Source organism: Nymphalis io, chromosome 20 (genome assembly GCF_905147045.1).
Source record: "Nymphalis io chromosome 20, ilAglIoxx1.1, whole genome shotgun sequence".
Lineage (NCBI taxonomy): Eukaryota > Metazoa > Arthropoda > Insecta > Lepidoptera > Nymphalidae > Nymphalis > Nymphalis io.
In genome coordinates, this window is record NC_065907.1 from 10,376,216 (window position 1) to 10,403,424 (window position 27,209).

Consider the following 27,209-nt stretch of genomic DNA (forward strand, 5'->3'; position numbering starts at 1 on the left):
TGTGTGATATTAGGTTTGTCATTTTCTGAACCCTTCCTGAACGGGTATGTTAAATTTCTTGATGACCGGTTGTATACTTAAGACGTCAAAGCATCACAAACAAAGTATTTAAAGGTCTAATAATTATCACTTCTAAGGTCTTCTAATAATTATCACTGCTAAGCTCTAAGGCTCCTTAATAGTAGGCCATTGAGAAGCCTTAGAGCTTATTCCACAACACTGTTTCAATGACGGTTGGTGAAAGCACATCTGGCAGAATTTCAGCCGCGAAATGCAGTAATTCCTCACGATGTTTTCCTTTACCGTCAAGAACGAATTATAAACAATTAAGCAAAAGATATCTCGATGGCGCTTCCTGGATTTGAATTCGCAATCCTAAAAACATGTTATAAAATTCCACCAGAACAAGAAAAAAGAGACACTCTTTCAACATCAAACAAACCGTGAAAACTCCGAACCAATCAGTCCAGTCGTCAACCCTAAACGCAATAATGCTTCAACTTTCGTACGTAAAACAAATTTTTGCTGCATATCGCATTTATATTAAAATTATAAACGTATACTTTTTTCTTTACATCTTCAAATTACATAATAAACTATAATCCGCCCGCGGCTTCGCCCGTGTCAGTATGTTAGGTACCTTAAATCCTTTGTATCCCTTACAACGTGTATGCAAAATTTTATGATGATTGGTTGAGTACCTAAGAGGGGAAAGAGCAACAGACAAACTCACTTTCTCATTAATAATATTAGTAAGGATTTCACTACTTCATTACTAACTATGACGTCTTATATTTTACTAACGCCATCACAAGAACTAAATAAATAGACAGCTTTGCTGAAACGTCGATATTAAGAAAATCTTTATAGTGTTAACCTAAACAAAAAAGTTTGTATGAAATTAACAATCGATCTTAATTATCTATGTAATAGTAATTAGTATTCTTGTGGTTTATGCTCTGCGGTTGCTTGCTTGTGCTTGCTTATCCAATCAAACCATTCATTATGCAAGTAGCCTTATCAGGGAACTTAGCAAGCGTCATGATACAGTATTGAATTAAATGTAAAGCTACCACCGGTTCGGAACGTAAATTTCACCGAGTACCGGCAAAAAACTCTATCGTTACTCTTTTTCACCCTTTTAATTACAGAGTTAATCAAATACTATATTTTTTTGCATATCCTGCTTGGTAATCAACAAATGCTAACTACACACTTTATTATCATTTATATAATCTTGAGTTGAGTAATGTGCCTTATTGGGAGTTTATAATCGTGCATTGATTGAATGATTTCATATTAAAGCATAACGATTGAGGAACTGGACCGTTCAATTTCATAATAATAATATTATAATGTTCTTCAGTAACACATTTAGCTTTATATATATTTAACTTATAAAGTAATAAATCAAATCGCTTAAGTGTTCGATTCTTAAATGACTAAAAACATATTTTTACTAATCAAAGACTCATTTTACAAATATCGTTGAAGATATCGATCGTGCTTTACGGTGAAGGAAAACATCGTGAGGAAACCTGCATGTGTATAATTTCATTGAAATTCTGCCACATGTGTATTCCACCGACCCGCACTGGAGAAGCATGGTGGAATAAGCTCCAAACCTTCTCCTCAAAAAGGGAGAGGAGGCCTTTAGCTCAGCAGTGGGACATTCAAAGGCTGTTACGGATATTGTTACTTAATGCATTATGTAATTAAAAATAATGCAAGATCGAGATGTATTCATTATGTATTCGAAGAGACTTGGCGTTGATTGTACGGTCGCGTCTAATTGTAGATATAGGTTACAAGCTAACAATTTATCACTTTATAAGTGGGAAAAAATGTTATTGTTGCAAAATAATTGTTACTACGTATCATTCATTATACAAAATGATTAATTATTTTAACCGAATTATCAAAGACGGTATAAATTACGTTTTATAAAGAGTTTTCTGAATTCAGAAGACAAACGAGTTTATAACCTAACCGTGATATATAAGTTCTTATATCCCTCGTGCCTGTAATTACACTGGCTCACTCACCCTATTTATGCTTGTTTTAGATTAACTGATAGTGTATCCACTACTATTGGTCACCCTACCATTGTTAAATTTTATCCTATATATTTTCTAGTTAATTTGGTTTAAATCTAATTTCTGACGCTGGCTCGTTAGGTAAAACCAATCCAAGTTAATCCCTCTTGTAAATCGTAATGCTATCTGCATTGTTATTCTGTAAGAACTCGCTTCTTATGACATTGGTGAAATGTTGCAGTGTCACGCTATTTTGATCCGTGTATCCCTTGAATGTTATAATTATCATAGTAAATATCGCATATGACTTTCTGAAATATCACAATCGTTTTCTCTGTGTTGTGTTTACAGAACAGTATAGCTATTGCAGCATGTTTAATAGATAATTTAGCATGTTTTAGAATCAGTCACTATACGCCCCGTAAACTAATTGAAATACAAACCAGAAAACACACTTTCGCAATTTAAAATATCGGTAGAGATTTTAAGACAAATTAATGTGGTTAACGTTCGTCTCACGAGGGGCCTTTGACCTCTGTTTCTATCTCATCCAACTATATTACACCTATTTTCTCATAGAAAACCGCAATTCCCTTGCTCGAGACACGGCTGGTCACCCCGGGCTCATCTGTCGACCGCAACTAGGTCGAATAGGGTGACCATCCAATGGATATAAGATCTCATAGTATTGCATCTTCTGTGTATTCCATTCAAAGTCTTCTCATATTGAAGTAAAAAACTCTCCCCATTTCAATTTGAAGGTGAGAATTATGTCGTTTTGTCGATACGATTCGACTTAATTTTCAATTTAATTAATAAAATTAATCATTTATCATAAAATGTACGTTTCAATTAAATAATGAAACTCGGTGTTTTATGTTAGCGAATAATTTTTTAAGTTAAGAAATCTGACAGAGATGCGAATAGTAAACGAGTGGGATAAATGGGAGTGGGATTTTTGATTTCAAAAATGATTACAAATTATATTATGGCCGTCGATTACGCGTTTTTAAATTATTTAATAATGAAAAGCATTATGTTCTAAAGTTGTTTTTGCCTTATAGGATAAATTAAAAATAAAAAGTTTTTAGATTTAAATCAAACTTTTGTTAAAACAAATTCATTACATTTTTTTTTAATTTCTCATTAATTAATACGAATTAGATGAACGATTAAATAAACACAAAAGTAATTAGCGTGTTTCCAAAACCAATGATCATTAGTTATATCAAATGTTTAATTGTTTCACAATATTATTAAACAAACGTGTTCTACAGTCTAAATGTCGCTGCACTTAGCCAATGTACGCATTGCGAAACGTAGGCTATGTATTACGGATTTATTACGCTAAATCATTACTGCCTTTCGCAGAAATACTTCGTACGGAGATAATCCGTGCTATAATGCAAAGATAATATATATATATATATATATTGCTCTAGATAAGTCGTACGTATTTTGTTTACGTTGCAAGTGTTTAACCTTTACTCAAGTACGCGTGATATATGTAACGTACACAAATGCGATGCGTAGTGTTTTGTCTGTCTGACTTACCCCGTCTGGCTAGGTACCACCCACTGGCCATATTCTACCGCCAAATAGCAGTACTTAGTATTGTGTGTCCGGTTGGAAGGGGAGCACAAGGGACGTAACATCTTAGTTCCCAAGACCATTTAACAACAGATGTATGTACCTACTTATGTCATAAAAAATAAACTATTGGCTTGGATTGTACTATAGATAAATGTGTCAAAATTTTGATAACACAAGTTAATATATAATTAATATTATATATGTGAAAGTATTATCGTTTCGTGCTTTCTCACAAACGCCTACGATCGCCTTGACGCTGATAGTTAACACTGGAAAGGAATATTCACCATTACTGGAATCGGTAAACTGTGTATAATTACCGGTTAAAACTGGAATTCTTATCAATGTTCGAAAACTTAAAAATAGAACGAATGAATATAGTAATGATAATATATTTTATTAAAGTAGTCGCTAATTAGAAATTATGATTGATCATTTTACAAGATTAAATTAAATGTTAAAATCGGTTTGGAATGTAGATTCTGTCGAGAAGAACCGACAAGACAAAGCCTGACGATGTAAATACAATGGTATATTAACTGCATTCTAATCAACGAATGCTAACTGAGATTTTTGTGTGATATTTATTATAGTTTCAAATTTATTAATTGGCAAATCCATTTTCCAATTAATAAATAATTTGACTAAGGCTCATTAACCTGTATACATAACTCAAACATCCCTCTGCTCATCTCGTCTGTAACCTCTGCTCTCCGATACCATTTATTCATACACATTCCACATTTATTATCGGATACGGATTTCGTTTTCCTAAATCGCGCGAACCCGCGGGTATGAAAGTATTACACTTACCTTTCTAAATAGCACTTTCGTTAAAATCAAACGAATCGCCACAGAACATTGATCATTTAGAAATTATTCGCAACTTGGAAATCGATATCGCTAAATTCTAACGCAAAAACGATCACTAGTCAATAATAAAATTCAATTGTGTATGTATTTCAAATATTTAAATTCACAGTCTGAACTTCACGGGTAAAATTAAAAAGTACATATATCATATCCCATCAGAAACATAAAATAAAAAAAAAACCAAGTCTCGCAGCGCAGTTCCACAACCGGAAAAAAATTCTGAGATCTCAAGTTAAACCATGTCAGTTATTTCAGTATCTATGGAAGCTTCAACAACTTGTCATCAATTGTTTCCTAATTAGTTACCAACTTATAGTGACCGCATCAGTATTAGACATATTGTTGACAGTGCGGGTTTGGTGGAATACACATGTGGCAGAATTTCAGTGAAATTAGACACATGCAGGTTTCCTCGCGATGTTTTCCTTCACCGTAAAGTGCGAGATGAATTATAATCACAAATTAAGCACATGAAAATTCAGTGGTGCTTGCCCGGGTTTGAACCCACGATCATCGGTTGAGATTCACGCGTTCTTACCACTGGGCCATATCGGCTTTTTTTTAATATAACTATATAATGTTAATTTAATATTATAATAGGTACACATTTTATTGCAAAATATAAATGTGTAGTAGAGTAGGTACTCCATTTTTCATCTGGTCTGTGTGTATCGAGTCGTCTCAGACAGAAAGTAAACGAAAACAATTACCGATGTCTTTTTCTATGTACTTATCTGTTCAAACTGTATCACGAATTTTACGTCTAGCCTGAAACGCGAAGTTCTATTAACTAATTTATTTTATTATATAAAACAATCAAGTTCTTAGAAATATTTAACATTAAAAAATTGTGTTTCCTTCCATCGTAACGTTGTTGGCAGATATGTGTATATCACATTGAACCTAGTTAATATTATAGCTAAAGTAAATGCAGACTTTATCAAAGTAATAATAATAAAATGGAGGGAAACACGTCGTAAATAGATAAAAGTAAATTGCCGACATCGTGTCGCGTCGTTACCTTCGACGACAGTGCAGAGGTGACACTTAGTGACTTATAAAAACAAACAGTGAATTACTAATCATTTATAGTTAAGTGCGGGTATAAAGCAAAATGGCTAATCTTTTACTTTGTCGCAATCGTAGATGTAGTTTTAAGTTAACATAAAAACTTTTTTGTATAATTAAATACTAAATATTATAATAATGTAAAAAGTTGTGTTTGATCATTTTTTCGCATATAACTAGGTCTTATGTCGCATGTCATCCAGACTTTATATATTTGTTCCTTAAGTTTGCGGCGCTGTTGAGACAAGAGGACTAACTGTGACAGCGCTTTTTATTTGTTTTATCAAATATGTTGCTAATAGGCTACTTGATGGTATGTGGTTACCACCGCCCATAGATATTGGCGTTGTAGAATTATTACCTTACATCGTCAATGCGCCAATAATCTTAGGAGTTAATATATTAACGCCCTTATGCCTGCAGTTACACTGGCTCACTAACCCTTCGAACCGGAACACAACTATCGCTGTTTGGTGGTTGGTATCTATCCTGACCTTGCACAGAGCCGTACCTACTGTACTTGTAAACAAAGATATCGCCAACTATTACAGATGGGAAGTACCAATACAATTATTCACATGACACACCGCCAGCACAAGTGCTCCACACAAGTAGGAACCGAGAAGGCGATATCAAATTGCCACTTGAACTGATAATGTATTTCCGATATTACTTTCTACCTGTCATTAGGGGAGTGATAATAATTACCATACTAGTACTTTCCCTGTTCGCTCTAAACGCATGAACCGCCCAAGCATTGGAAGTTGTAGTTAAATAACATAGTGCTAATTATACAGGACGTGACGTAGCTGATATTTGGTTTCCGGTACGTTTGTTCGGAAACGGTTTGACATTTTCGATTTAGAGATTTAATTTTTTTATGTATCTTAATAATGTGATCTTTTTATGTATTTACGTGAGAAAGTTACATATTTTTCTTAAAAAATATTACATAATTAGGTACATAAGCTGTTATATAGGTCTTATTATATCATAAAATCAACGTACTATATGTATTACATATGTTCATCTTTAGGTTGAGATTTTCTGATTTAAATATGTTTAAAAGTAAATGTAATCATGTACCCAATATAAATGTAATAATAAAGTAGTAACAGCCTGTTAATGTCCCACTGCTGGGCTAAGGCCTCCTCTCCCTTTTGAGGAGAAGGTTTGGAGCTTATTACCTGCATGTGTCTAATTTCATTGAAATTCTGCCGCATGTGCATTCTACCAAACCGCATTGGAGCAGCGTGGTGGAATAAGCTCCAAACCTTCTCCTCATGTGTAATAATAATTGTTTTAATAAAATTCAGTATTATGTATAATACATAAATATCAAATCCTCCCTAGAAACTCTTGAGAAACTTACTGTCCTGTCAGGAACACATCATGAATGTTCAGTGGTCAACAAATGAATTCTCAAGAAATATGTTTCCCAGCTTTGAAATATATGGAAGTATAATAAAACTATTATTAAAAAAACAATATTTACCAACAAGGAAACGAATTAAGTACATAAATGTTATCATAAAACAGACATTCCCATACATGTTTCTTACGGTCCACCATAAAGTATTACATGGTTTCTAACCAGGGCTCGAGATGCTTGCCCATGAAAGGGAATCCTAATAATAAACCATATTGGATTGATCAGTGTCCAAGCGATATACTCACAGCGTTTAAAATTTTATAATATGATCAAAAGTTTTCAAAACACTAACGGTTTCTTCTATAAATATTATTAAGGGGCAAATTCTGTCTCCTTTCGAATGATGACAGAAAAAAAGGTAATCCGTGATAAACGAAACGCCCGCTTAACGACGTTTATATGTACACGGCCGTGATGTACAAATTGTCAATACGTAAAGTGAGTCTTATTTAGTCGAGATAGAAACTATGCAATCTTAGTTTCTATGCCAGATATGACTGTTAAAAATTGAGGTCTTGGTGTTGAAACCAACATAAAAATGCCATTATAAATATTGAAAATCCTTTTTGAATTTAGAACACCAAATAACATTATAATTAGATTGCTACACATAAGTCAAAGTCAAAAATCTTTATTCAATATAGAAGCGTTACACTTGCTTATTGATTGTCATAAATCTACCACTGGTTCGGAAATAAACATATAACCGTAGTATAACCATACAACCGTATCACGGAAAACTTTGATCAATTTAAAATTTTGACTTATATGATTAAAACAATGATAATTAACAATATTTTCATCTGCGAGAGGACATTTTGAGTCAGCGATTTCGTTCAGAACTTTTTTTGGTACATAGTTTTCACCCTACTGTGTAAAAACGTCTAATTACAAATACATTCCAAAGTATTATTAATATTTATTATATAATCTTTTTTTTTAAAAGTGAATCCCTCTTACACTTGCACGTTTCTAAACGAATTCCACGCGCGTTCCAGAAGTCTGCGATTTACGATCTACGGTCGATATGCCGCAGATTTATCTCATAATCATGATACTAAGAACGTCACAATTCGAACTTAAGCTGTTTATTTTTATTAAATTCAATATCGAATACAATTCGTAGAAAAACTTCTAAGATAAACAATAGATATGCAATGGTTAAATAAAAAATCACTTCGAATCTCACTCTTGAAATGTTGAATACCGCCTTATGATGATACGCTATTTTGATGCGTATATACTTTAAATGCTATAATCATTATAGTCAATGTCGCATATCACTTTCTGAGATTTCACGATCGTATTATTTGTTATTACAGTTACGACATGTATATAAAAAAAATACGTTTTTGAAATTCGAATGAGTAATGTAATAAAAGAATTCGGTATGCAAATTTGAATTTAATAATTGTGACAATAAAAGAATGTTATTTTAATGTTACTTTCAATCGCCCCCCCACTCCCTTTTTGTGACAAATTCGCCTAGAAAATTCCTACCGCCAAGTGAAGAATGATGTCACGTGTAGTACTTTTTTACATCGGGAGTTATGTAATATACATAACATTTTTTGTCTGTGTTGTATATAATATTTAATATACGTATTATCATCCTGTAATAAAAATATATTATAATTGTTTATATAATATTAGTTATATTTTATGCTTTCCGTGCCGAGCAATCTTTTGGTACATAAAATACATAATGTATTACATGAATTCGTATTGCATTCCTAAAATATAAATAAAAAGAAACTTTCATAGAAATAAATCTATAAATTCTCGAAATTGGCGGTAACACAACTTTACATAATAAATAATATACAACAGTTCCTCTTTATAATTAACAATTTATTCTCACAAATCCGACGCACAGGAAACACCGCAGGATAGAAAGCTTGTTATCGTGTCAATACATTGACTTATTTTATAAATTATCGATACGAGTAATATTGTATAAATACAGCACTATTTACATTTAAAAGGATTTAATTCCTTTTATCACGCACATATACTTTCATGGGGTCCAAGTGTTATCAACGTGTATTATAATTATGGTGTTGCTAACATGTATTATAGTTTAAGATATTTATTGCTTCATAAAAAATAATATATATTCGCTTAAATGATCTTAATGTATTTTAAGTACATTTCAAAGTACAAATTCTAACATTTTAAGCGTACAAAACAAGGTTCTTAAAGTCTTAATTACATAGTTGATAGGATAAAACATAATATTTATATATAATTATACATCTATTTAGCGTCTAAATGTCTTGTCTGTTTATTTTAAACTAATGACCATTGAGTGACAAAGACAAAAATATTAATAAACGTCTTAATAATATTAATTATCTTTTTTCGGTTCATTTGATATATATAAATATGGAAATCAATTTGTATTTGAAATGATGGAAAAGAGTATCTACTGAGTTTCTAGCCTGTTGTTCTCAGTGCCTACAATCCTTATCGGCGGTAACTTACATTTCTAGTATTTTTTTTTTTTATAGAATAGGAAGGCGGACGAGCATATGGGCCACCTGATGGTAAGTGGTCACCAACGCCCATAGACATTGGCATTGTAAGAAATGTTAACCATCGCTTACGTCACCAATGCGCCACCAATCTTGGGATGATGATGATGAATTATGTCCCTTGTGCCTGTAATTACACTGGCTCACTCACCCTTCAAACCGGAACACAACAATATTAAGTATTGCTGTTTTGCGGTAGAATATTTAGATTTTAATCATAACATTGGTTACCAAATGTCCGCTTGAAAATCGACCGAACTCTTGTCGTGTTTATCCAAATTAATATTTATTGTAAACTGTTTTAAACTTATTAACCTAGAAGCTAGCAACTGTGACCTAGGTACTATTTAATTACAACATAGCGACTTAACAGGTATCGCGTGTCAACTTGTCTGACACGACCCGGTTACACACCAGTTTATGTAATAAAGCAATATGTCTGCTTTAACCCCAAGTGTACAATTAAATATCTAAATAAAGAGATCAAAATATATATCTATAGTTAAATGCACTTAAATGTCTGTCACGCGTGATGCAAGCGTGTGATTGTCGTTTATTGTATTTGCTTTTGTTGTTTATCTTTTTATATCTTGATTTATATGTTTGATATATGTAATAAATTACAGAGAGACACAACATTGAATAGTTATGTAAAATAAAAAATAACACTTTTCATAAAATCCGTAACAGCCTGTGAATTTCCCACTGCTGGGCTAAAGGCCTCCTCTCCTCTTTTTGAGGACAAGGTTTGGAGCTTATTCCACCACGCTGCTCCAATGCGGGTTGGTGGAATACACATGTGGCAGAATTTCAGTGAAATTAGACACATGCAGGTTTCCTCACGATGTTTTCCTTCACCGTAAAGCACGAGATGAATTATAATCGCAAATTAAGCACATGAAAAATCAGTGGTGCTTGCTCGGGTTTGAACCCACGATCATCGGATAGGATTCCCGCGTTCTTACCACTGGGCCATCTCGTGGGCCATCTTTCATAAAAGTATATAATACAAATAGCTGATTTCGTGTAATGGATCGGTATCATGAATTTTATCAATTATTGCGGACTTAAAATCCGGGCGTTGCGTTCATCTCGTTAAATAAATAAAGTACATTTATATATAGAATCAATTCCAATCTTTCAAATTTATATATAGAGTCAAATAACTTGAAATTGTATTGACGCGATTTTATTGGTCGAGACCTCAAAGATATTCATTATGAATTCACGAAAAAATGGCGTTATGAAAAACGGCGAAGTAACGACTTCGGAATTTTGGAAGGAAAATTAAATTGGATATAAGTAGTTAAATCATATGGAATATATAAATACAAATATATATGTAAATATAAGTTGGTTTACCTTTACTCATTCTACAATTAGAATAGGCTATAGTATATATTTATTTTTAATTAAAATATCGCTGTTTATATCGAAACTTTCGCGATGTAATGAAGAAAACCTTTATTAATTAAAATTAGTTTTCTTAGTAATTAGTTCACTGTACTTCATTAATTTAGATCGATTGTGAAAGTCGGATTTGGGTCAGTTTATTTCTGTTTAATAGTCATTTTATTTGAATTTTATTAAATAATTAACTTAGTGACTTTACTGGTTCGCATTGACCTTAATCTTTGTGTTTTCTTATATTGGCACAAACAAACTAATTTCTTCTCTCATAAAGTAAAAATGAATTGATTTTAATTGGATGGATGCTTCAATCCATATAGAACAAATAGATTGTTTTGAATGTAAATTTCGTTTAAAGTTTTAAACGTATTTATATTTTTACGATTAAAGATAATATTTTTATCTTAACTACGGGAATAATTCATGTTAATATGCCATTCCAATCCAGGAATGACTTTTTTAAAACTATTCCGTAAGAATCTTATTTGTATGTATGTGTATCATTGCTTACTTTCCTATATCAGATAAGCACGCTTAAAGTTAAGATTTTGAGGTATAGTAAAATTTTATTAAAATGCAATATAATTAAAATATTTAAATACAATCATGAGGATCATAGTCGCGGCTCCAAATTAGAGACAAATATGTTTGTAACATTACGTGCTCAATGGTAAGAATGTTTGCGTTCGCTTTAAATTATAAGTCATCTAAACACTAACCTCAGTAGAGTAATCCTGTTAGAGCTTTCCCAGCAGTGAAATGGTCAAAACACAAAAAAAAACCTTTATAAAGACATAAACTAAACAATTTAATGGCAAAAATCAGAATTCACAAGTACTTCTATATAAGTTGTAATGCAAGGTTAACAACAAACAGCACTTAAATCCAAAGCAATAAAGTTTAAATTGCATTAAATATTCAGAAGATACCCTATATGGCGTATGAGAACAAAAAGCCGGGCTTCTTCCCATTGCTTCCTGTATAGCAATTTATATGGTAGTGGTTTGAAAGCTAACACTTCTTTTAAAAGAGTAGATACATAGGACACCTCGTTCACAAATTAGAAAACCATGACACCATGCATACGGTATTTATTACATTTGTATTCATTCATTTATTCAGTCATATAATTGAATCGATGTAATATATATTTTTATAATTATATATAATAAAATATAACTAAAAATATAATATATTTATCTATTCTAACCACAATACGATATAATTGGTCAAAATATTCAATCACATTCATTTTGGATTCGTGAAAAAAAGGTGTTATGAATGTCAGCGAAGTTTTTATTGGAATTCTAAATGAAAGTGAATAAAAGTAGTTAAGTAGAATAGTGGTATGTTATAAATAAAAATACCTTAATCAAAAACAGTTTATAGTGCAAAATAATATAGCAAGGTTATTAGCAAATCGCAAGAAATATGTAAATTTTTAAGTGTGTTTATCTTTATTCCTTCTTCAATTGGAAAAGGTTGTACATCTAACACGACTGTTTAAAGTTCTTTATTAAATTAATGATAACTATAAATAAACTCCTCAATCAACCGTACCGTAACAGTCTGAGAATGTCCCACTGCTGGGCTAAAGGCCTCCTCTCCCTTTTTGAGGAGAAGGTTTGGAGCTTATTCCTCCAGCACGCTGCTCCAATGCGGGTTGGTGGAATACACATGTGGCGGAATTTCAGTGAAATTAGACACATACAGGTTTCCTCACGATGTTTTCCTTCACCGTAAAGCACGAGATGAATTATAATCACAAATTCAATGGTGCTTGCCCGTGTGCCAATCAATGATTTTGACAAAAATCGGTTTATGTATTCAAAAGCCACATAAAGAAAATAAGGACACCGATAGCGAGATATGCATCTGTAACCAATCAGTTATCTGAAAATTGTAATATGATAAATCATGTATTAACCGTAATTCTAATATCCGATGCCTATGGCCTTAGTCACCTGCATAACCTAAAAAAACGGACCAAACATTCTAACTTGCAATACACCAACTATATAAAATTAAGAATCCTGATGGATTTAATACGCATATTAAAAATATTTTCACGTTGAATACCAATTTCACAAATCTTGCATAAATTGTCGAAATCTGTTTCCTGTGACATGTATTTTTTTTATTTAAATAAATAATTTGTATCGATAAATATCAATCTATCAAAATTGCCTTATTCAAATTTCTATTAACACGCTTAGGCTAATGCAAGCAAACAAGTTATTTTGTTATTATTATTGAGATTGGTATAAATAATTTTAATAATATTTCTTCTGACATTCCAGACTAGCCAAGTTAAGTAAACAAGTTGTTTAGCCAACTGCTCATTCTCATAGTCTGAAATGAATCCAGGATCTCGATATTTTAGCCTTACAAGTTAACCACTACACCAACGGGCAGTTAAGTAGCTATTTATAGATATGATTTATAATGTCTATTATCGACTCTATGTTTATGAGCACAGGAGCTAGGCATGTCACGGTTGAATTCAGTTTATCGTAACTAGAAATCTGGTTCGGTGGGTTGTTTATCATAAATCTTGCTTCTATTGTTGCGTTGGCAAAAACATTGTTTCCGTCATTGGTTAAATTGATTTTACTAGTTTTTGATCCAGATCTGTAGCCGTGCGCTTTGGTAGCGGAAATGAGGGGAAATATATCATTTTAACTTTTCTCTTCATCTCTCTGATTTGAACTTTACTTTCACCTTACATATGCAACTGCTTTGATCTTTTAATTTGTCTGTTTTGGAGTAAACTCAATTAAGGAGCTTACGGTCTTATATACATTGTTTAGGGGTTGTTAACTAATGGTGTGTCTTTTTCTTTCAAATGTCAAATCAATAATGACAGAAAGAGAGAAATCAGTGGTGAACTAAATAGTCGCTTTGCAATGTTTATGAGTGAGGCCGTTATATGATACTCAGCTAGTATTTACTATTTCGTCGTGGTTTTATACGCTTTTTTTGGATTATCCCACTGGTGGTAGAGTTTAGTGCAAGCTCGTCTGGGTAGGTACCACCCACTCATCAGATATTCAACCGCAAAACAGCAGTACTTGGTATTGTTGTGTTTCGGTTTGAAGGGTGAGTGAGCCAGTGTAATTACAGGCACAAGGGACATAATTCATCATCATCATCCCAAGGTTGGTTGAGCATTGGTGATGTAAGCGATGGTTAACATTTCTTACAATGCCAATGTCTATGGGCGTTGGTGACCACTTACCATTAGGTGGCCCATATGCTCGTCCGCCTTCTTATTCTATATAAAAAAAATCGTACATATTGATTAATTTCGATAATCCTGCTTTATATTTATTGCGTATCAAACAGTCTTCTTAAATAATTATGGCTATTGCGGAAATGATTCTTAATATCGGACCAATAGTTCCTTATATTTCAGAGTTAAAACAGATAAACTTGATAAAACTTCGTTTATTAATATATTACTTATTCTTTCTTCAAGCTTTGTATAACCAATATGCTGATAAATTATTAAAGTTATTGTATCCATATACAATGCTATCAGGCGATTCAAGTATTGATGAGTGGTACTTACACAGGCGTGACCACAATAGACCCTACCACGTATCTTTGCCATTGAGATTGATAAAAAATAACCATATCTCTATTGTTATCTACGTACAAAGTTAGGTTTATAAAAATTCCCAGGGAGTATGTACAAAAAGGCGAACAATACATTATGAGGTAAAAATTCTCAGTGCGGACAAATTACAACATTAAACGCTGTCGGTACAACAATGGTCGTGTCGGTGTTGTGTGAGTCAGTGGTGTAAGTCATAACGGATTTACTGAATTCGATATTAAATTAACTTGCGCTTATGTTTATTTAAGTTACACTCAGTATGGGAGTAACATTTTCAAGGTTGCATTTGAATTTCAATGCAATATTTGCAGTGTAACGTTTAAATAAAATTTTGGTGACGTATACTGAGTTGAGTTGATATTCTATCAAAAATTACATCATATAGGAATAGTATAGTTATATAAATGATGTATTTATGTATCCTATATTTATAGTTACAATAACATATAACATAAAAAAAGAAGTACTATTTAATAATATATTGTACCGTCTCTGAGCATGCGCGTAATATATATAATTTTAATAGGAATTTGTCTCCCGGTTTCATTCTTTTCATTCATTCGTCATCATAATCATGAATATGTTAGATAATGAAAAATATTATTCAATGACTTACTATCCATCGTTGATGTCCGCTTGTAACTCGCGCCTGTGTTTACAAAAGAATGCGCACGCGGCGCTGTTCGTGCAAAAATCCACGAATTAACGCGTTTACGTGAGCGTCGTGCGGCTGTCCGTCACGTGGAGTACATTGTACGCTTGTACGATTCGTAATACGCTCTCAATTCCTCAATAGGACATCTCACTACTTGTAATTTATCTTTCATTGCGCTGTATGTATTTTGACATCGAATCTCGTTTTCTGTTAATCAAATAATACATATTTTAAGCCAAAATATATATATTTTTTTTAATTTTGGAGGTCATTTAGTCTTATCGTCAATATAAAAATATAATTAAAATCAGTTTTAATTTAAAATCATCACTATTAATATTGTTACTGATAAAGACGCAATTCGTTTGACATTAAAACATTAATGAATGTAATGTTTTAACACTCCTTGATGAAACGCGGAATTAAGTTTTTTTTCTAACATCTATCATAAAAATGGTTTCCCGATTAAATCGTTCTTTATAACTATAAAATTAAAGGTATACTGCTGTATTATAAATGAATAAAATCGTGCTTGAATGAAAGAAAAATACTTCTAATTTCAATAAAACACTCAAAATCGCCATTTTTTATTAAATGCTGTCAAATTCAAAAGAATGATTATTTGATTAGATGCGATTTCTAAGCGACAAATATCAATAAAGAATTAGTTATCGCTTTCGAATGACATAAATAAAGATTGAAGGCTGTGCATAGTTCAAGGTAGGAGGGTCACCCGGTGACGCGAAAGCCGGAGATTGGACTGTGACCAATATTGAAGTTTATAAAATTAGTAGATAATTATACAAATAGTTGTGTAGAATAAATATAGTAACTTACTTGGGGTATGGCTTTGTTCAAGCCCTTCTGGTTATCACACATCATATATTATAACGCCAAGCAGCAATCCTTAGTACAATTCTGTTTGACAACTCATGGACTTAACGTTTTAGTTGTGCGCGCCACGGTTGGTGGCGCTTTGGTGATACTAGGAACGGTTGATGCTTCTTACAGCGCCAACTATTGGCGATAGTAACCACTCACCACCATGTGGCCCACTTGCCAGTCTAACCTAATGCAATAAAAAAGCCGAGATGACCCAGAAACTAGAACAGGTGAATCTAATCGAAAATATTGATTTCGATTCGGGGTAAGCCCCAAATAAAAAAAATCCTTGCTGGTAAAACTGGGAGATTAAGTTAGTTCAGACAAGTATCAAAGTAATACTACGATTAGGATGGTTCAGGAGCAATTGCCTCAACCCTCGGTACTAAATTGATTCGTGATACACGAGCCACGCGCGTGAGCCAGGTTCGATTCCTGTTCAAATTGCGAGCACGTCGATTAATTCCCAGGCTAGGGTTTTTTTGCAATTTTACTTAGATCTATATGGGTTAAGTATAATTGTTTTTGAATTTCTAACTAAGCAATAAAGAAACGGTTTTATTGACGAGATCTGCTATGTACTACCTAAATATATAATGGAAATTATATAATAGTTCAGTAGTTTGTCAACCGTTTTTTTTTAAATAAATAAATATATATATATATGTCATATGCAAAGTCGTAAGTATATGTTTTCCTCAAACTTTCAATAATGATTACTATCATTTATCGATCTTTGGTGTTGGTAGTGACGACCCCACTCCTAACACAAGTTATTCGCTTAATTGGAGGGCTTAATAGAAATGTTAGTAATTTCCGTAAAACGGGAATTGCTAATATTATTTTTTTAAATCGGATCCAATTTTATATATAAATATATTAACTGTAATCCGAGACGAATGGACGTCACATTATATAACGTAATATATCTGACTTACGTACAAATTAACCCACATTTATATACAAAACATATTGATGAGACAATTTTCCCTCTTATACAACTATAATTACAGTGACATGAGAACGAAACGAGACGCAACGGTATTTGTATTCACGACCTGCGCATGCGCATGCGGTCTGCCAAATTGTTCGTACATGTCATTATGCTTATGTAACAACGCTAAGTTGAACGTTTAGTGATTATTGTGTGTAATGTCAGACTTATTGCTAAGATGACCCAGTAGATAATGGTGATGCTGCTCAAGATATGCGGTTTCAAATTTAAATAAACATTTGAATATATATATATTTATTCCATTATGTATAATATATGTGGCCCTCATGCAGTCCGCCTGGGTAGTTAGGTATCGCCTAGTCATCACAAGAAGAGGAATTAAAAGGAGCTCTCGACTTCCAAAAACATTGATTTGTTAAAAATTATCGAGGAAAACGTCTCTCAAAATGCATTCCGGTAACAATAAAAAACTATTTATTTTTTAAGTTATATCTATACTATATATCTTACATTATATATTATACATTTTCGATTGTATGTATGTATGTATGAGGTGGCTGGAAACGATGCTTAGTTTTTTCAGAAAACAATAACAATTATTTTTGTTCAAGTAATGATTTACTGGCCGCCTAGCAATGTAAAATTCGCAGAATCGATTTTGACTATTGTCGTCCATACTCTAATGAAAGCTTTACGCATAATTGGAGAGGTTAATATGAATATAAGTAATTCTTTAAAAATGTGGCATTACTAAAATATTTTTTTAAAAGACTATTTTTTTTATATTAAACTTAAAATCGCGAACCCGATTTTAGATATACATATTATATGTACATATTGATAACCCAATGAACCTATAAATACAAACTTGTAATAGTAATAAATAAAGAACGCAATATGTCGGTCCCGCATTATTACACGACGAATTATCGCGTCCGTCGTAAGTGGCGTTGTGTATATTACGCCAAAGCTTTCTATTCAAATGTCCAAAAGTATGACGGCGAAAGTTAAAAAACGAACGACAAGATGCGTGTTTAAAAATTTTCACTTTTCTTTACACTCGTAATAGGCTGTGACTAACTTGTTCGTGTAATTAGCTTGTGCTACTGGACCCCGAAGTCCTGGGTTCAAACCAATTGTAATGGTAAAAAGTTATTGGAGTTTTTCTGACAATAAATAGGTGTACTTAATACTTGGTGCAAGCCCGTCTGGGTTAGTTCACTTTTTCACTCATCGTATCTCTACTTCTACTTTTCTACCTATACATAAGTTCTTAGTTTCAATTTAATTTAAATAATTATACCTAAGTTGGTTATGAAACTATACACTTTATAACAATGATATGTTCACAAAAAGTAATCCATTGACGAACACAATCACAATTATAATTACAGTTGTAAGCGAAACTGTAAGCTTGGAAACGAAAAAATCGCTCACAGTGCAAATATTTATTTATTGCTAGTATGGAAAACAGTGGCGTAGATAACATAACGAAAAATTGTGTGGTGCACCAGAGCTCCCCAAGCTGAGTGGGCACCTAGGGATACAACATATTGAAAATAAAACAGTTCATAAGACTAATGTATTAAACTATGTACCGAATTGGCAGTCATTGAATTTTAGTAATTTTATACTCAGTACTATAACATTATGCGTTCGAAGAAAGAAGAAAAAAATAGACGTTTCCAATATATATATAATTTTGTATGAGCTGAAAGCTTCGTTGGTCTAGTGGCGAGCAATAAAGCCGCTCATTCCGAGATCCTCAGTTCAAACTTCGGGTCGGACGATTAGAAAGTTATTGAGTTTTTCTTTCTAGAAATACTTAGTAGCAGTCTGGAGTCAGGAAATTGACAGTGTTTACACACCCGGGAGCACGTGAAGCCGTTGGTCCCTTCGGATCATGAGAGCAAGGGTGTAGAGAGTGTACCTGTGTTTGTGCACACACTTCTTATATATCCCATTCAGCTGTCTTTTGACATTGTTAGCGACGACTGTATCAATCATTGCAACACCACTGCTGAAAAACGTTATATAATGCGTTGAGGAACAATACACTACTATTAATACAATAGTTATTAATTAATTATTATGACATCTATACGCATCCACTTTCCCAAAAAGAATTAAATGTGATAACTGCAATATTAAAAAAAAAAACATAAATTATACATCGTAGAACTAAAGTGGTTGATGAATGTGAACGTACGATGTTGATGTAATGACCTCGAGTCATGACACGCCGATGTCAGGTTCTGACCCGGCCGTTTGTGAACAAGTGTTGACTTTTATACCCCGTGTGAACATTTATGTATGTTCTTAATAAAATCTTGTCTAAAAATTTTATCTTTGACATGACAAAATCGAGATACTTGTAAGCATTGATAGGTTAAATTATGTAATATATTAAATATTGCTTGACTAGTTCGGTGTGGATTGGAGAAGTGTTAGGTACCTTATGTTCTTCTCTGTGTCCGTGGTAACGTGTATACAAAACTCATATACAGTGGTAAGAACGCGTGAAATCATGTGCTTAATTTGTGGTTATAATTCATCTCGTGCTTGACGGTGAAGGACAACATCGTGAAGAAACCTGTATGTCTCTAATTTCATTGAAATTCGGCCATATGTGTATACTAACAACCCGCATTGGAGCAGCGTGGTGGAATAAGCATCAAACCAAAAGGGAGAGGAGGCCTTTGCCCAGCAGTGGAACATTAAGAGGCTGTTACTGAACTGAACTTAAAATTCTACATTTCATTGGTGGAATACAGTCCACCAACACGCATTGAAGCAGCGTTATGCAATAAGCTCAAATTCAATCAATCTCAAACCTTCTTCTCAAAACGAGAGAGGAAGCCTTAGCCCAGCAGTAGGACATTGACAGGCTATTACGGGATATATATTATAAAAGACTAACATGTAACGTATAAACTCATGTTTGCATTTATAATATTAATTAGCGCGATTAGGTTATTAGCATTATATAATCTTTATATATCAAAAAATACACAATTATATCAACTCCCTTATGGTAAACAAAGCACTTAACAGCAGAACAAGTTAAGTTGACCGTATTGGATAGCGGCTTCAATCCCGGGTCATCTCGAGCTTGGCGGGAAGGGAAAACGTGACTCAACCTGCATGTGTCAGATTAAATACTGACACATGTGCTTAACCCATAATAGAGACGAGTGGTGAAATAAAGTCTAAGCTTCTAAAGGAGACCTTAGCCCAAACGTGGGACACTTACGGGATGTTTACTTTAATTTTATACTTACTAAAAGAACTCGTTGATTTTACAATTACAAGGCGTAATTATACATTTCGCATTACGCGTAAATATTGTAAAACACATTCTAATTCGAAATTAAAAAATGGTATTACTATATAAATAGCAAAACAAATTATAAAATTAATTAATTATAATAAAATCCGCAAATATTACACGTTGTTGATTAATAAAACTTTCTATAAAGGCAGTAAAATATTAATATTTAAAAGCATAAATTAACAGTTGACAATGATTTAATATAGATTTATCACCGGAAAGTGTCCGCTGGACAGATTGACATTCGCCTTGAAAATACAAGTCTAACTGGTTTTTTTTTAAATTTGTTATATAAATCTGTAAAGCTGTGACCACAATTGCGGTTACAGTACTTTGTTACTGGTTTTTGTTTCTAGTGAGTGTGGAGGTGATGATCCTTATCTTGTTATATCAATAACCTAACGATTATAAAAGTAAATGTAATTTAATTGAAAAAAAAAACTATAAATTAATTATTTTTAATCGTTGATTAAATATATACTTTAGTCGAGATTCGAATTTAATTTTACTTTCACGTGTGTATCTGCGGTCTTATATTAATTTATTCAATTGCAAGTAGGTACTAGGAACCACTATCGAAAGCGAAAATGTATATACATAATATTTATATTCCTATATAAAATATATATACAGAAGGAAGCACGATCATTTGAAACCAACAAAATTGAGTTTTTATTTACCGTTACTGTAAAAAAATAGAAATTCTACTTTGTTCAAAATCATAATATTTTTATTCATATAGGATATTTTGAATCGTCAAGCGTTACAATTTAACTAGTTATTTAATTTATATAGCAGTATTTATTAACTCGGCGTGTTTTTCAATAAATTTAAATAAATGTTTAAAAATAAGTTCTTATGTGTTAGATAATGTGTTATGTCTCATCTAGACGTCTTTATGGTATTCGATGTCCGATTACGGACACGAGGACATGTTATAATAAAGTGTGTGCGCAAACATAGGTGTCTCTAATACCTCACTCTCGTGACCCGATGGGACGGATCCGAACGGTAGCTTCTTTCCGAACCGGTGGTAGATTTGTGACAATCAATAAGTCAGTGTTGTTCTCCTATATTAAATAAAGATTTTTGATATTAATTTTTGTCAACGTCTCAACCCCGGAATGCTACTAAAAAATTCTTGACAAAGAAACCCAATACTTTTTACTGGCCCGACCTAGAAGGATTTGAACCTAGGACCTTTTCTATTTGCAGCCTGATAAGCTAGCCACAACACAACAGGTCAACGTGGGATTCAGTCAGTCTATAATAATTAAATAAAAAACTTATTTTCTGATCAAACTATTCAAGTAATTAAAACCTAATTATAAAACATCTCCAGTTTATTCATACTCTAGTAAGAACATCCGTTGGCTAAATTCTCCAATGACGGCACACGCTTATCTAGTAACAAGTCACCTATAATTATATCGTTAATGACGTCACACGTGACTAACGGACAAACATAGGTGCAGGAGTTTTAGGTAAATGACGTGATCGTGACACAAACAATAGTTATTTTTAATTATAAACGAACGTGCCAGAACTATGTCCAAAACAGTTTACTAATCAATACGGTTAATCTGATATACCTAGTTGCGTCCGGTTACTAAATATATTCAAGAAACAATTCGTTTTCCTTACGAATAGTAAAATCGTCTACGAGGCGATATTCATGGAAGTCGCATGACGTGTCTGAATTGTATACATGTATAACTTAACTCTATCGTTTATAAACTCCATTCTTATTTTTTATAGTGTACCAATATATTTTTATTTCTGTGTTAGTTCACATAGCGTTGTGTAAACGTACTGATTACAGAAACAATCACAACTCGCAATCTATCAATAATGCATTGCACTGAGGCCGGCCGAGCCCTTAAAGGAAATCTCGCTCTGATAGACTAGGAAATCGTTACAAACATTTCTTTGTCCAAAAGCCGACGTGATGTGCCCTTTAACAATATAATTAAAGGAACAATACAGCATAATGGTTCTGAAATCTTGGGAGTTTAATGTTTTGTAACCCCTTACCTCCCAATACCTTAAAAGGTATAATAAATGATGGCGTAGAATAGTTTGATTCTATCTGTACTTTTGTTATAAATCTAAAGTTGGTTTGTTTGAACCCGCTAATAATTATATCAGGACCAGCAGTAGCTACTAGTTGACTTTATAAAATATTTTTGCGTTAAGATAGCCCATTTATTAGTAAAGATTATGGTGTATATAACATTACACTAAGACTAATGGGAGCAGTGATGTTAAAGCAGCAATATGTCGAAGAACCTAGTTTCTTATATAAAGATTAATGTATTACAGGAATTTTCATACAGTGATTAAATCCCTGTAATAAAATATAAAAATATGTGTTTAATATATAATTGTTTATGTTTTGGTTACAGAGCTGGCCGGAGAAGGAGAAATCTATTAGCACTATACACAGAAGATGATGGCAACGATCTGAGCGACTTGGGGATCGGCACTTCTAGTACCAAGAGTAGCCTCAGCGAGGACTGCGATACGCACAGCTTAGCCGTGAGTATATCTAGTCTGAAATTGCTGTAGAGATCTTAATTTTAATAAATAAAGTGTTAATTGTTGATCTTTATTGCATTTCTCTACATACGTATATAAGATTGTTCATCGATAATTGTTTAACTTGAAATATTTTTTGCTTACAGAGTGACGGTATGGACCTTGAAAAAAATCATTCAGATATGGAAAATATATCGAATTGTGACAACAATCGCAAGCTGGGCTCCAGTGCCAACGAATACGACACTTGTACGACGACAACCATCAGCTCTCCCGAGCCCGAGGAGTACACGTACGAAGGCGCTATAGAGGGATATAAGTCGAGAATAATTTCACAAGCAAATAGCAACATCGCCAAAACAGCTGTCAATAATAATTTTAAAGAAAACTCACCAGATAAATCAAACGGTGACATAAACAGAATCAGAACGTCAATAAGCAACAAAATCGAAGAAAAAATGTCTTCTTTTCAGCAAGAGAGAGCAAACGATCTTAAGAATAATAACAAGAAAGACTTACCTAAAGTGAACATACATAAACGACGAGAACAGTTTGAAAGAGAAAATTCACAAGAACCACAAATAACAAAACCAAAATTACCTGACATGGCAAACAAAAAGTCGATAAAAGAAAGGCTGTCAAGCTTAGAAAAGTTTAATGAGGAAATGCAAATTCAGAAATCAACAAGTGATTTAAGTAAATTACCAGGTGAAGTAAAACCACTAAAAGATAGGTTGTCTTCACTTGAAAAAGTAAAATCTACATCTACTGAACTGAACAAAACAAAAAGGCTGTCGAATGGCGACCTCAGCAATACAAGGTCGCTTAAAGAACGTTTATCAAGTCTCAAATCACAAACGTCAGAAGAAGAGATCAAAGTGATAAAAACTGAAGTGAAAGAAGTTTCTATGAGTCTTAAAGAGCGTCTGTCTTGTCTTGATGCAGCGAAAAATAAGGAAATACCAAAAATAGCAATCGAAGAAGCAATTAATAATAAAATAAAAGAAGATTGTGATAACAATGACCTTAAAGAAAATTTGTCTGATAGTTCCTTAAAAATGAGTTTATCGGGAATTGAAAATCAAATGCAGAGCTTCTGTCGCTCTCTTGATAGTTTGGATATAAATGGTCAGTCTTCACCTAATTCATTCGAGAGAGTTCAGAGTCTTGAAGATTTTGATTGTGCTGAAATGCAAAATAATACTGTTCAAAGTGATATTGAGACCGAGGATAGCGGTATCCATACTGCTAGAGACTCTTGTGCACCAGCAGATGATATTGCTGATTTGACTCAAGTAGCTTCTCCTATTGGAGAACCTATGGCTGAAGCATCTGAATATGACTCTTCAAACGAAGATGGTGCCATGACTCTAATGCCTACTAAGATTGAAGAACCCACGGAAAGTTCTAAACCTAATCAAAGAACACTAGAAGACATTATCATCCAAGAAATTGATGAACAAGAAAGTAAAGCTGACAGTGATAGTGCTAGTAATTATGTTCAAGCAGTTTCTCAGCCAGAAGACTTAAGTGTCACTGATGAAGTGACAGAAATTCAGATGGACAAAGAAGATGAAGACACATTGAAGAGTTTGGATAACCAAGATTCCAGTGTAAGTCTCAATGAACCCCTGTCAACCACATCAGAAGGCGACACGGTCGTATTTGAGGGGAAGATGACTATTCATTTGAATTTAAATGAAATTTGCAACAATCTAAGCACTGGTGCTGGGAACAGTTCTAATACTAACAAAATATATTCCAATGACTCTACTAACAACAAAAGCATGCCAATGGTAACTGTCTCTAATATTACAACTACTACTAACATTTCACCAAAGAATTCCATTAAACCGCTTAAAACTAACATAAGAGCATCTAGCGATAACTCGCTTCATAATTACGTAGATAATTTAACATCTGACAATTCATGTAACGTAGCCTCCGAGGTTCAAATAAATTGCGATTCACATCATACTCATATACCAATTGAAAAACCGATTTCCAGTCCCGAAGACGAGGTAGCGGTAAGTAATTCGCAAGATTCTAATCCATTTTGGCAAAAAAGAACCAAACGTTGTCTAGAACCAAATAGACGAAAAACTATTCTATTTATAAATAATAAAGTAACAACTGTTAAAACTGTAACCACTTCTAGTAATAAAAGTAATTCAAGCAAATAAAGGTATAAATATATCAAAATTTCTTCTCCCATACGCATTCTCATGTATTGTATTCTGCAAGGTAGATGAGAACACCAGTTATGGGTATAATTTTATAGAAATTTTATGATCTCTTTATTTCCACGTCGATTTGACGGTCTACCAATCATCTTATAAAAGTCCGTTAAAACAGTCCTCATGAATCCCATTACAAACTAATGCAATAAGTCACGTAACATTACTGAACTCATTAATCAATAAATAGTCGTTTCATTGTGTCTTAAAATCTGTGTGCTAAATAAAGAATTAAATTTCTAGTGCACCAGACAATTCGTTTCATCGACGGACATCAGTGATCATTCGTAGTGCCTAGATTTATACAGGGTTTGTAAAACGTAGTGCCCGTATCATTATATCAATTTTTCTAGATCATTAAGTGCCGATGTAGACCCCATTTTACTCATAGCATCTTAGAATACTTTTTCTGTACGTGATATCTGTATATTCATTATCGAAATATATGTTAAACTGTTATATATGGGTTTTATTTATGTATTTTATTCATGTATCCTCATCAACACGTCATTCATTACACGAGGGATCATAACTATGATAAAGGTAGTTTTGAGTAAGTAGGAAAAAATCAGTATATTTGTTAATGAATTATGAGGTGTGATAAAACCTAAAAACAATGCTGTTATCTATGGAGCTCCTATCTAAAGTAAACTAGCCTCTATCTTATGATTATGGCTCAGTTAAGCGATAGATAGTGTGCTGTTAATAGGCAATCTATTGCTCGATTTAATCACGTTTCTATTGTATTGAAGGTTTTTCGTTAGGATCTTTCATCGGCTTTTGGTGATGGGTTAATGCAAGGTAAGACATACTGTGTGTAGTGTTGCGCTTCGTATCTAACACGCATTTTCGCCGCATATTTTGCTAATCTGTGACATTTAGCTTTATTTTATACGCATGTCCTTATTTTATCTTATGTCTCGTTCTAGTTATTTATTCGTTTACAAGATATCAGTTTTTTGATTTTGTTAATTTTACTTTGAAGCTTCTTGTTTTTATTTCGAAGCAAATAATGTAATAATTTATACAGAAATATATATTAATTATTTTCCAATACTTCAGGTCATTGACGCTTTAGAACTAGCGTTCCAAGAATTGGATTCGGAGGAAAGTGTCAACGTTACAATGGATAATAATGATAATAAATATAACGGAGATTACGCAGAGGGGAACGCTATTGATAAAGTTGATAATTTACTTGATTTTGATATAGAGAAGAAAGTGTCCGTGACACCGTTATATGAGAATATTGATATATTTAATCAAAATGGTATTGTTGATGTTGGAGCGTTCCCGCTAGACCTGCCCACAAATGCTTTAGAACCACCCAAAGAAAAGCCACCCCCGCCACCAATGGAAGATAGTCCTGACGATGAACTGCTTGGAAATGTAAGTGTTTGGTTGAAAATTAAATTGAGTAGTTCAGTAATTTTCTATATCGATGAGCAATAAATTATACCTACTGAGTTATAGTAAAGATTAAAGAAAGTGTTTTATTACTATTTGTATATATAATAGCAGCACATTTATGAATAAAATAACTTAAACAGTTTAGCAATTATTGCAATGTTTGACGCGTAAGTTCACTTACTAAGGTGAAAAAGTTTTATTATAAAATTTATAACGCAATAAATTTTGTTTCAGGGTAATTTTAAACATACAAGCTCAGCGCGTCGTATTAAGAAGGAGATTCGAAACAAACGCACTAGTTTCCTGGGGATCGAAGGACAAGTAGACGATAGCTACTTGGACGTTGATCTGAAATTAGCTCCGCGACCCGACATCACCTCCTTTCTACAAGAAGAGACCAAAATTGAGAAACTCCTCTACAAAAAGACCCTATCCCATGACATGGATGCCAAGTTAAGAGATAGTCGAGATTCAGGTGTTGATATAGATAGAGGTCCTTCAGCCGAGGCCTGGTACAAAGGGCAGTCTTCTCCAGAAACCTCTAACCCTCACAGCAGACAAAATAGCGAGGTATACTTACAGTTTTACGTGTTCTAATTATTTTATGTTTTAAAATTGGATTATCGATAACTACTC

At 33.1% G+C, this 27,209-nt stretch overlaps 1 protein-coding gene across 5 annotated transcripts in view; it reads left to right on the forward strand.

Moving 5' to 3' along the window:
• The window catches only part of LOC126776307 (uncharacterized), a 147,792-nt gene that overhangs the window by 114,336 nt on the left and 6,247 nt on the right, over positions 1-27,209 (forward strand). For 4 of the 5 annotated variants that reach the window (XM_050498718.1, XM_050498721.1, XM_050498720.1 and 1 more), the window contains 4 exons: positions 22,794-22,926; positions 23,073-24,722; positions 26,226-26,552; positions 26,808-27,143. In XM_050498718.1, the coding sequence (XP_050354675.1) occupies positions 22,794-22,926; positions 23,073-24,722; positions 26,226-26,552; positions 26,808-27,143 (2,446 nt within the window). The remainder of the gene's footprint in view (positions 1-22,793; positions 22,927-23,072; positions 24,723-26,225; positions 26,553-26,807; positions 27,144-27,209) is intronic. The other variant, XM_050498722.1, reaches the window with a different exon arrangement.